Consider the following 12,280-nt stretch of genomic DNA (forward strand, 5'->3'; position numbering starts at 1 on the left):
GCGGTATACAAAGGCAATCTTACTTTCACATGACTTTGTTTGTGTCAAGATAGTGGTCAGGAAAATAACATACGAAAGGATAGGTAGGATGATGATTATTGATATATTTCGACAGATTGTGGAGTGCCTGCGTCCACTGCAAACGGCGCCGTAAACTACGTCGAGGGGACACTGGTCGGTGCAGAAGCCACGTATACATGTGACAATGGATACCAGATGAGCGGTTCTGCCAGAAGCGAATGTCAAACAGATGGAACATGGTCAAGGCATGGCATTTGTTTCGTGGGTAAGAGGAACAATGATAATACAATTCGTAGTATGAATTCTCTTCGATTTACATTCATGAACATTTCATGTTTCGAATGTGTTACAAGAAAGGTCAAATAAAACCGAAATTTCTGAAAGTACAGACGAATATGCAAACTACAATTATTATGAAATGTCAGTACTTGACTTGTGAAAACAAGATGACGTGGTTACGGAAAATTATTGTATAAAATGAGTGTTGGTTATCTGTATTCTTCTCTGTTTCGTGCAATGTAAATTGAGTATAATTATATAAAACGAATTACATGTATTTTAATGGTTTTCGTTTTAATCATGTTTCCTGATACTATTTTGCAGTAAACGTTGCTTACGATGAAGTGTGTTTCGAGACGGCACAGTGTATCACCACGGGTGCCACGTGTAGAAATGATGGCCTGGGCTCAATCAAGTGCCTGTGTGCGGCATCTGGGGAGCAGTATGACACCAACATTGACGAATGTCTTTCTGGTTAGAATAGTCGGCGCTCTAACATAGACTTAGTCCTTCAAAATATTTTCCATCTTCTTTGATAGATCAGACTTCCTCTTAGATAATGTGTTGGTAGATTTCAAATAACTAATGAGATAGTGTAAAAGTATTGGTAAGTTTCAAAATACTAATGAGGTAGTGTACATGTATTGATAAATTTCAAATAACTAATGAGGTAGTGTACATGTATTGGTAACTTTCAAATAACAAATGAAGTAGTGTACATGTATTGGTAAGTTTCAAATAACTAATGAGGTAGTGTAAATGTATTGGTAAATTTCAAATAACTTATGAGGTAGTGTAAATGTATTGGTAAGTTTCAAATATCTAAAGAGGTAGTGTAAATGTATTGGTAAATTTCAAATAACTATTGAAGTAATGTATTTGTATATCAAAAATAACTAATAAGATAATGTATTGGTATATTCAATGTATAAGGTTTGTTAAACTTCAAATAACTAATAATATGATGTTAAGATGATGTTTTGGAAAGTAACTAATGCGGTTATGTCAATGTTTTGGTATATTTTAGATAACTTATTATTGAATGCATTGGTAAATTTAAAATAACTAATGAGGTAATGTATTTGTAAATCAAAATTTATTAATTAAGATAGTGTTTTGACAAAATTTCAAATTAATAATGAGATGATGTATTGGTAAAGAAACTATTAGATGAATGGATATATTGTACACTACGACATATTTAAGACTGTGGTCAGCTTCCAAACCCAACTGATGGTGAAGTATCTAACCCTGATGTGACGGCTGAAGGTCAAATTGCGACCTACACGTGTTTCACGGGATACGGCCTTGTGGGCGACAAACGCCGTACTTGTCAGTCTGACGGCCATTGGAGTGGAGCACCACCTGTCTGCTCATTCGGTACACGCACATTTAACATTCATATCCTCTTTGCCTTAGGCTCTCTTTTAATATGAAAAAGGGGACACTGCAGCCCCGGGCCTGCGCATCATTTCCAGAATTTGTGTTTTTACAGTTTTTGATATGCCAAAAACGTGTTTATGGGTTTTCAAAAATAAAACAATTTCAAAGGGATCATCTTACTTGTTTTTCCGTCCCCCAAGATTTTATTCTTAAATTAAATTTCGCTATTAAAATGTATTTGTTTCGGATTATGATTTATAAGAACATTGTTGCTACAACTGCTATTTGTCACAACATGTATACCTCTCTCCTTGTTGCTTATATTTACTACATTACATGTGCTAAGTACAGATGCACATTAGATTTGTTTACCGAATTATAAGTGCATACTCGTATTGAAATTGAAATATTTGCCAGTAGTTTATAAAATAATGTACTCCTTGTTTCATTGTGTGTTCATGCTTCAGTTTTAAATGTAAGATACAAACTCATCCTCACGAGTTTCTTACTATATAAAGGATGCCCTGAACCAAATATCCCACTCAACGGGTATGTGAACACAAGCGATGGTCTTGCAGTAGGCCAGAGGATCTACTACTCGTGTGTAGAAGGTTATGAATTGGTTGGCCAGTTTCTCCGTATCTGCGAGTCAGCCTCAACATGGAGCGGTACTGAGCCAACCTGTCTCGTCAGTAAGTTGACATAAGGCCAATTGTTCAGAATTTTGTTAAAGTTAACAACGTGATTAACGAGATCGTTGCTAACTTTTAAATGTGAACTATTTTAAAATGTGCTCATATATTTACATTTATCAAGTACAGCTGAAACAGTTGTCTCAAATCATGTCAGAAAAACTGTTGGTCACAAGTGTTCCCATTAAAATTCCAGACAAGTAAATTTTTTAAATTTAACAATGAGTGCGTTAACGACATTGTTAACTCTAACAACGTTCTAAACAATCGGCCCATTGTGTTCAATTATCTTTTTTATTTGTTCTTATTTAAAATAACAATCTAATTATCGGTTGAGCTATGGAGAGTTTTTAAGGAGTTATTTCAATACCATAATTGATCGGTTTTGGTTTACAATCAAAAAACCACTAAACATGTTTATTATATATATTTGATAGTGATAGGTTTTAAAATCCAAATTAGTATCGTATAAGTGAAACATGCGAAAAAAGTCATTTCTTCATTGTTAATGTCCAGAAAAAAGAATCACGTACTATGATAGAATGTGTCCTACTGATAAACATGGAAAGAAAATGTAAATTTGTTTATCGTGAATAAAAAAAATAGTAGCCTTGAGCTCGCCATGTTGTACTTATTGCTTCATTTTTGTGCGAAGGAACGCCTGGATCAGAGATCCAATATTAAATTAATGTTATCATGCTATTTTCTTCCCTTGTTAGATTGTCCCTTGCTAGGCAACATCGTAAACGGGAAAGTGGACATGTCTTATGGCCGTCATGAAGGATCTCTGGCCACATTCGCCTGCAACTCTAACTACGCTCTGGTTGGTGACCCTGTTGTAAAGTGCGAGTCATCGGGTGTCTGGGGAGGCATACAGCCAACGTGTGTCTTTGGTACGAACACTTTAACAAATATGCACAGAGACACTTATTGAAGAAGAGGGTGATACGTTTGCATAAACATGTATTTATTTATAGTTATAATATTATGATGGATTATTATCATTGTGAAATTATCTTTAAAAGGAGTATGTCGCTTAATTAAGAAACCAACCACTGTTATTAATGGAAAACTTATAACAAATATTTCAATAGGGGTGTGCTACCTTAAATACCACCATTGTAATGATGGTCCTTGATTTTATTTCAGCCATGTTCCCGGACATTATACTCGCCTTTGGAGTGATCATGGTCATCCTGATTATTATTGACATGTTCATCGTGGGACTCTGCTTGTATTACAAATACTTCAAGGTACAGTCCATACTTCCTTCAAAAAGCATATGTTTTAACATAGTTTGAATACTATTAATTGGGTTTGTCTTTAATTATTTAATCTTCTTTTCTTCTGGGCCGTTCTAAACAAGTTATTTTTAAACATTTCAATAAGATAAATAAATTTCATATTAAAGGTGCTGCGCAATTGACAGAATGATTATAACACAAGTTCAACTTGAATTCATGCTTCTTCCTGTCGGCAATATCACATCATAATTAAGACATTTCTGAAGCAAAAGTATTCGTTTTACAAAATAACAGCAATTCTTATATGTTCTAGTCTTTATAAAAAGCCATTTCCTCATGGATTATGTTGATTTCAACGAGTTGCAATAGTTTTGAGTAAAAAATAAAACTCGATTTCTTTTGAACATTTTAAAGTTGTTTCTCAAGTACAATTTTGCTCTAGAATTGCTTTTCTTAGGAGAATTGAGCAATGGTTTCACCAAAATAATACATAATAGTACGCGAAGTATAGGAAAACATTTATTATTTTGAACGATCCTATACTGTTGAGTTGAAAATATGAGTTGTTACTGGATTGGGGCCAGCTTAGCTTACACCAGTATACAGTGTGTGTATACCACGTGATAAATAACGGCACAAATAATACTTTAAAAGGCAGCTTTTTATTTCAAATTATGACTTAAAACAAAGATTTTTTTTCACCATTTTAAATGAAACAAAGATCAGACAATGCCGGTTAAAGCACGCCTCCATTTTATTACCGGAATTTGATTAGGTGATTTGTTTTCAAAATAATGTTTTGACAGTGCTTAATCAAGCGGCGGTTTTGTGAAATGGTTTGTCCAAGTGTTTTTCAGAAACTAAACTCTCAATCAAACTCTAGTAAAAGACCAAAGGCAGGGCTATGTAAGCGGCGTTAACTGCGCCATGTTTTATTTAATATGATGAATAAAATATTTAAAGTTATCTTTGTTGGAAGTCTTCATTTGAAGTAAAATTATTGCCTTCCGACGTAGCATTTATGACGTAATTGATCACGCGGTATACACACACTGGTATATGCTGCTATGCACCATTTGTCTTTTCTTCGTTCATCTTTGAATGGCTTTGGTTTTCTTAAAGGGTAAGGCGGGGCGGGGAAATAAAGGTGGCTTTCCGGATATTTTGACGGAGGAAGGAAAATCAGGAGCAGCGCCTACAGACGGCAACTTACTATCGGTATTAATTCCATTTTTGCTTCTTAAAACTTTAAATGTATATTTTCAGGGTTGATCGCGTTTGTAGTGCAACTGGACGTTCAAGAAATAAATGTTTTACCGGAATACTTTTCTTTTTATTTTTAGTTAATTTATGTAACACTATGAACATGGACAAAACCATTGGCAAACAAAACTTTCACCCTTGTCAATTAATCACAAAACATGTTAACAATTGCCTTATATTTCTTCCTCACTTATTAGAATCGGACGTTCACCAAATCCAATGTAAATTCTGAGCTGATCTTAAAGGCCTAGTTTAATCTTTCTATAAGTCACCCCCCTCCTAACCGTGTATTGTACACAAACTCTGTGTATTGATCTTAATTTGATTGCCTTATTGTCTTATCAGATCACCAATCTGAATATCTTGATGTGCAGCTTTCGAGGTTTTAGTATAGAAATGGACCCTAAATGGCCCTGAGCCAATAAACAAATACACACGAAATTGGCCCATACTGTGACATCAGTGCAATTAGCAGGAGATGTACAGCAGGAGATTGTCATGCCAAACATTCCTTAAACTAGGCCTTTAACCATAAACTGACCTTCTTGTGTTTCTGTATTAGTTTGGACGTTTTTTGTGTGTGTGTTTTTTTTAATTTAATGCATTATCATGTTTAACTCATTTCAGTGTTATGCATTAAACAAAACCTATGCTTTTGGTTCAAACAGAAAATATAAGCCCCATATATTTATTATTTATTTAATTATTATTGTTATTTTTTATGATTACTTGCTTAGTTGCCACATATTGTTCAGTTTAAATAGCCCCCAAATACCTTAGCTGATCGCAGTTATATGCATATGTGTTTTGATAATTAAAGTCAAATAATTTTAACACGATAATTGAAGTAAAACATGTTTTGGCATCAACTTATTGTGTGCTCCTGAAAGAAAACAGGTTCCATATATTTGGTATTTGTCAACTGCTACTCCCTAAATTGTTTTAGTTCATGTTAAAATGCATAATTTGTAAAATGAGAATAAATAATGTCAAAAAAAGCGCGCTATTGCAACACTTTCTAGTTATTTCTTCTTCTAGCTGAAAAAGCAGAAGTTTGCAAAGGTGAAGCCAGAGGGTGCTCATCCTCCCCCTGCCCACCCAGATGAGCCCAATGTCGTGTACCGCTCCACTATGAAAATGGACAACTCTGTCCTTTCCAACATATTTTCCAAGGGTGGAAAATACAACCGACCAGAAGATGACGAAAAGTCTTTGTACCATGTAAGTTTAAACACGCAAACCTATGATAAAAATATGTATTGAGATCTCTATTAGCGGACAATAGTACAAACATGAAGACGACGAGAGGTGGTGTATTAGTTTTGTTATTAATAACATAGATGAAAAGAAATATAAATAAAAGGCAAATCTGGCAATGGTTGGAGCTATACATTGAAATATAAAGCAAAGAGCTCTGAATGAGGTATCAAATAAAAATATATAGGTTTTGCTTATACACTACAATATATGTGAATATGTTTAGAATAATTAAAATATGTTTGTCATGCAACTGAAATCATACAGTTCGATTAGAAACAGAACATTATAACACTAACTAAAATATCTCAAAATTAAACAATCGCTATACTGACTAGACAATGTTGACTACACAAAAACACACCAGCACTTTCTGAAAATATAACCTGCTTGTTTGCTTGTATTGCTTTTTAAAGCAATACCAGAGACAAATGTTCTGTGTTTTAATCTTCCGAAGGACGACGAGAAAACGAATGACAACGGATACATGTCCCAAAGCGTGTCACAGGAGGACGATCTCGATATCACACATATGAGCAAAACTCCTCGAGACGCTAAGCCGATCAAGGAGGAACCCGAAGGAGATGAGGATGAGGAGAGTGGTGATAGAGGGCGGTTCTGGTTCCATATGAGGGCGCCACCAGCAAATATCAAGGATACTCTTCAGTCGGCCGAGAATGAGGGAGGCAATCATGCGGATGCCAAGATCCGGTCAACGAGCGCTGCACCGGCGTATAAGCCAAACAAAAGGCACTAAAATTTAGTTAGAATAGTAAAACAACAACAACAGCAACATTCGATATATGTTATTGGGTTGTTTAAAAGGTCGTTTGGTGTCAATTAATTATAAATGATAAATGAGTACTGTTGATTTTATATGACCTAGTAATTTCAGCAAAACAAAACAAGCTATGAAGCAACTTTAAGAGAATACGAAATTGTGGTTATTAAACAACTCTATAAAACCATTAAATAAAACAACTTTGACAGAAGTCCTTAGACGTTGATTGGATATACTTATGTTTTTGTTTTTCATTTATAATGAAACAATGGATCATAATTCATAAATATACCTTTTATGACAGAAAATGTATTTTCATAACAATATAGGTGATTGAACCTATTCAGTGTGTCGTCTGCATAATATTCTATTTTTTTAACTGGTATGGTCAAACTGGGCCCACAAATACGTCTTAGGTGTAAGTTTGGGACTAGGAATTATTAATTTGCTTTCACAGACGAAATATATTCATTATTTCTGTACCTTTCATAACAAATATGTTCTACATCAGATGCTCACCTCATGCTGAAATTAGTAACATTATAGATATTTTTAATCTTTAAGGAATTCAGCTGTCTGACTCTGGGTCTGAAATTTAGAAAGTGAATATAGACCCTGTAGTTTCGATATAATCAATTTGAACAGGTTTTGTAGTAAAATTCAGTGTTTTAATTTGTTCATGGATTAAATGTTTTATACTGAAGGAAGAAAATGTATACGCATTTCCCAAAAGGACGGTTAAAGTATCCAATTATACATTTGAAATAAAAGGATGTGTTTACACTGTTTACTTAATAATCACTATAATGATTGATCATTGTTTGAAATGTTTTTCGAGTGTATAAACTGCTCTGTTCATTGTGTGCATTGTTATGCAAATAAACATGTTTTTGTTTGTTACGAATTTCTTGATTTAATGCTGCATATATTCTGGACATATTTTCTGGTACCTTGTTTGAAATTCTTGCGATTGAGGGATGAAGCCGGAAAAGCGTAGAAAGTATGATTTTCAGTAAACAGAAATCTGACTTTTACTTCCAATATATAGAAATATATCATGTTAGTGCGATTTTCTGACCTCCTATTCCACTACCGGTTTGGCAAGTAAAAGCATATCCGGTAAAGTAAGCGTATTATCGTCAGAATGGCGTTCGGCCGTAATGATTCTTTGAATACATGCCTTTTCCGTTAAGCTTCATATTAAAATGCACTATGATTAGTTTCAATCCAAATTCTTGCTCTGGCTTTACACCCCATTTCTCAGAAATTAAATACGATTACCTGAGATAATGCCAATCAATTGCAATATTAAATAAGTGATGTTTATCTGAAAATAGAAATAGAAAAAGGTTAATCATGTTTTCAAGAGATCAATTACGTTTCGAAAGAATTAACTCGACATTAGCACACCGGACTTTAAAATGACAGTAGCGTTATACGATTTTTTTTTCAGTAAGATAAGTACAATTGTATATCCCCCATTTGTGGAAAGCATTTACTTGATGGATATTTAAGGAAAATTTAAAAGCATATGAAAATTATGATTTGTTCGATAAGACGAATATTTTGTAAATTAAGGTAAACGCCTTATGTCCTCGACATCCATTCAATATTGCTGGCTACGCCAAAAGTAATAACCAATCGTGTTCGTTGAAGGGTAAAACAATGGCATATAAGTCACATCTGCTGCTTAAGTCGCTGTCATCACCTTTCTGATAACAGGTGTAGTTTTTTTTTATGTTCTTGGAATTGGGGATCGTCAATTAGTCGCAGGTACCCGCATATATGCCACGGAATAAACACGAACTAGTAAATGCACGTTTATTTTATTCTTTTAGCGACTCGCTAATGTTTGTTTAAACCAAAAGTAAGTTTTCCCAGTAATGCATCTTAAAAGATTTATTTTATCATTATACCCCTTGATGATATCGAAATTGCAGAGAAAAAGACACAATTTAAGTACAAAAAAGTATTTTAGTTGAGTGCGAACCCACGCCTTTACAATTTGCCAGACTTAATGTCGTCATACACAAAAGAGAATTTTACAAAAACATGAGCAAATCCCTTTAAAGCACCGCGAACTAACCTTTACGACAAACGTTAGTACAGTTTGTAGACTCGATAATTGTCTGTCAAAATAAAAGATAAAATGGCGTCTCGGTCAGTTTGCCTCAGTCTACAATAAAAAGAACACATTAAGAAGATTCTAACCTATCAGTCAAGCGAAGCTTAATGGGAACGGAGAAATTTAGATCTACTCAGGTACCGGCCAAAACCTAGTCATGTAAGGAGACGTATTTAGTAATAAGCAAATAATATGGCTGGCATCGGTGGCAGTATGGAATGTCGGAAATATGTATTATAAAAGGCTGTATCCACTAGAGGTTCTTACTCATGGCCTTTCAGAATGACCACCGGTACTGGTTTCTACCCAGGATGATGAATATTACTTAAACTAAAATAAATAACGTGGGAAAATAAAATATGTATTATACGTTATAAGTTCGCTTAAAATGTGTTCACCGTTTTTGACAGAAACTGCAAAATGTGAGTTTGGTAAGCAAAAGTGACGACGAGTTAAAATTTAATGCTTGCAGATGCTCCGTAACGCTATTTGGCAATATGCCACATAGTGTGTCCACATAAAAGACTTGCTTTATATTCAGTAAAAGCTGCATATGGTTGACGTGAGTAAACACAATGACTTTAATCATTTTAGTAATGTAATTATCCCAAAATGAATAACAAGAAAATGTATAGATAGCAAAGATGGACTTACACTAAAAAAGAGTAATTATGAAGTGTTTTAAATGACTCGCGTGCCAATCGTGGTTAACTTCATAAGCGTAAAATATCTAAAATATCTAATAACGTTTGTTTTATTTCCATTTCATTTAGTGTTTGTCTAAATTCCGCGAGAAGGTTCAGTTTTTTTCTCGCTCTGCGAAAATATAGAAAAAAGTTGGATTTACAATAATCTGGATTATTATCTTTATCAAAAATCAATTCATAGTGCAATTGGATTACCTGAGTGGGCTTCACGTTATGTGAACTGTGTGTAGATAGCGGATTTATAGTTTTCTCTACGCCAAAGCCGCGCCAGGTAGGCGGCCAAAATGGCGGACTTACTTACAAGACCATTGTCCGTCAAATTTTCGACAAATAATCTAAGAGGAATCAGTCATAACGACGTGTTGGCAGGTTTAGAAAAAACTTTAAACAGAAACGAAATAAAATCAATCCAAATAAAGCAAAAAGAGTGCATTATTACACTGACTTCTACTGAAGTTAAAAACAAGTTAATTTTGGGGACGACTAACATTAAAAATAGGTTAATATCTATACATGATGTTGAAAACCTGATAACCAGCGTAACGGTGAAAGATTCACCGTACGAAATGCCGGATTCGATGATCACCGCTCACATGTCCAAGTATGGAGATATTGTGTCGGGTAGTGTTGCCCGAGGAAAGATCAAAGGGACAAACATCGACAACGGTAGCAGGTACTTAAAAATCATTAACTGTGTCCCTGTGTTACCGTTAAAGGACGACATAGGTCAGTTCACCATCCGAATATTCGCCGATAACAACAGAACCCCGTGTCGCCACTGCGGAGACACATCTCACCCGTATTTTCGGTGTAACAACATTAGAAAAACCAGACACACAAAATATTAGGAATTGCCATGGAAACCATCAGCGACGTGAATGTCCTCGTGATGTACTCTGTCGTTTCTGTGGCGAGGAAGGTCATGTCCAGATGAAGTGCCCAAGAGAACTATATGGGAACTATATGGCAGACATTATTGAGGGTCGAGACTCTTTAATTTCGGAGAATTCAGACTCTTCATCGGAGGATGGTTCTTACACATCAAAGAGGCCAAACTCCAACGCCGGCGGGGATGGTAACCCCCTACCAGATTGTCATCTACAGACAACACCGGCCCCACAACCACCACAGCTGCAGACAACCTCTTCACGCCAACACCGGAAGTGTGCACGTCAGCGGGTCACACAGGCTCCATCAACCGTGGAATCGGGGATGGGAACGCCCCTCCACAGGCAACCAGAACATATTACCAGAAAACAGTCTACCAGAAAACAGTCAGAGGGCGGAGCCTGGCGAAACCGGAAGTCAGTGCTCTTACACAGATCTCCTGACTCTACCAAAACTAGTGATTGGTGACTCAAACACGTGCCGACTTAACATAAAAGACGGCAATGTTTTGAACTTATCGAAATCTGGATCGAAACTAGATGAGATCGAAGGTATATTGAACAGTAGTCAAGCACCAAGCAATGTGTACTCAGTGGCTGTTCACTTAGGTACCAATGACCTGAAACATGATAAACGAGATACAGTTGTTAAAAATGCCATTGATGCACTCGTGTCTGTTAAAGGCAGGTGGCCTAAGGCTAGTGTAGGGTTTTCTAGCATCATACCGAGACTTGGAAAAAGTTCTCCGATCAAACGTTTCAATGAAAACGCAAAATTTGTAAACAATGCGGTCTTGCAGCATTGCATTTCCACTAGACGTTACCACTACGTATATGATGACGAAATTTTTCAACAAAATGGGAAGTCACTGTATGATGCAAGAAATCCTTCTGGCATTCATGTAAATAATGGCGGCGCTGAGCGTCTTTACGACAACTTAGCCGCTTTTCTGGTAGATGATATGTCGGACGAGCTTGATCTCGCCACCCCCAGACAAAGAGGCTAAGAAGTCAAGACTCTCATCCGTCCCCGTCTAATGATAGGCTCACCAAGCAAGGCAAATTAGATAGTATATATTAACTTTGATATTCCCTTATATTACTAAATGGCTTATCGCATAGGCTCATTGAATGTTAACGGAATACGGAATAAAATTAAGCGTGAGAAAATATTTCACTATCTCAAGCAGAAGTCTTATGATATTGTATATTTGCAAGAAACGCACTGTGCGAATGAATCCGAAGCTTCTCTATGGGCTAAATCATGGGAGGGAAATATTATTTGGAATAATGGCAGTAGCCAATCAAGAGGTGTCGCAATTTTAATTAAAAAAATATTGACCTACATATAGTTGAAAATAGTATCTATAATGACGAGCACGGTAGAATAATATCGTTAAGAGCCACTCTCTCGGAAGGCTCGTGTTATCAACTTACTAATGTATATACGCCAAATGCCGGCAATGATCGGAAATGTTTTTTCAATAAATTAAAGCACTCGTTAGGAAACAATGTAACCATATTATTGGAGGCGATTTTAACTGTACTTTCGATAATAGCCTCGATCGGAAAGGGGCTGCAACTGTCGATGTAAAAGCAGATGAAGGGTGTCAAGAATTAAAAGCCCTGTGCAATAAACTT

The 12,280-nt window shown here is 35.7% G+C and overlaps 1 protein-coding gene across 5 annotated transcripts in view; it reads left to right on the forward strand.

The window, feature by feature from the left end:
* Positions 1-7,820, forward strand: part of LOC128237183 (fibropellin-1-like) — a 35,166-nt gene extending 27,346 nt beyond the window's left edge. The window contains exons 19-28 of one of the 5 annotated variants that reach the window (XM_052952480.1): positions 116-286; positions 625-774; positions 1,507-1,680; positions 2,202-2,375; positions 3,095-3,268; positions 3,525-3,628; positions 4,742-4,837; positions 5,080-5,103; positions 5,921-6,103; positions 6,597-7,820. In XM_052952480.1, coding sequence (XP_052808440.1) covers positions 116-286; positions 625-774; positions 1,507-1,680; positions 2,202-2,375; positions 3,095-3,268; positions 3,525-3,628; positions 4,742-4,837; positions 5,080-5,103; positions 5,921-6,103; positions 6,597-6,896 — 1,550 coding nt within the window. In that variant the 3' untranslated portion in view covers positions 6,897-7,820. Of the gene's footprint in view, positions 1-115; positions 287-624; positions 775-1,506; positions 1,681-2,201; positions 2,376-3,094; positions 3,269-3,524; positions 3,629-4,741; positions 4,838-4,885; positions 5,060-5,079; positions 5,104-5,920; positions 6,104-6,596 lie in introns of those variants that run through there. The other 4 variants (XM_052952481.1, XM_052952482.1, XM_052952483.1 and 1 more) reach the window with 4 other exon arrangements.
* Positions 7,821-12,280: the final 4,460 nt, after the last annotated feature.

This window comes from Mya arenaria, chromosome 6 (genome assembly GCF_026914265.1).
Source record: "Mya arenaria isolate MELC-2E11 chromosome 6, ASM2691426v1".
In the NCBI taxonomy this organism is placed as follows: Eukaryota; Metazoa; Mollusca; class Bivalvia; order Myida; family Myidae; genus Mya; species Mya arenaria.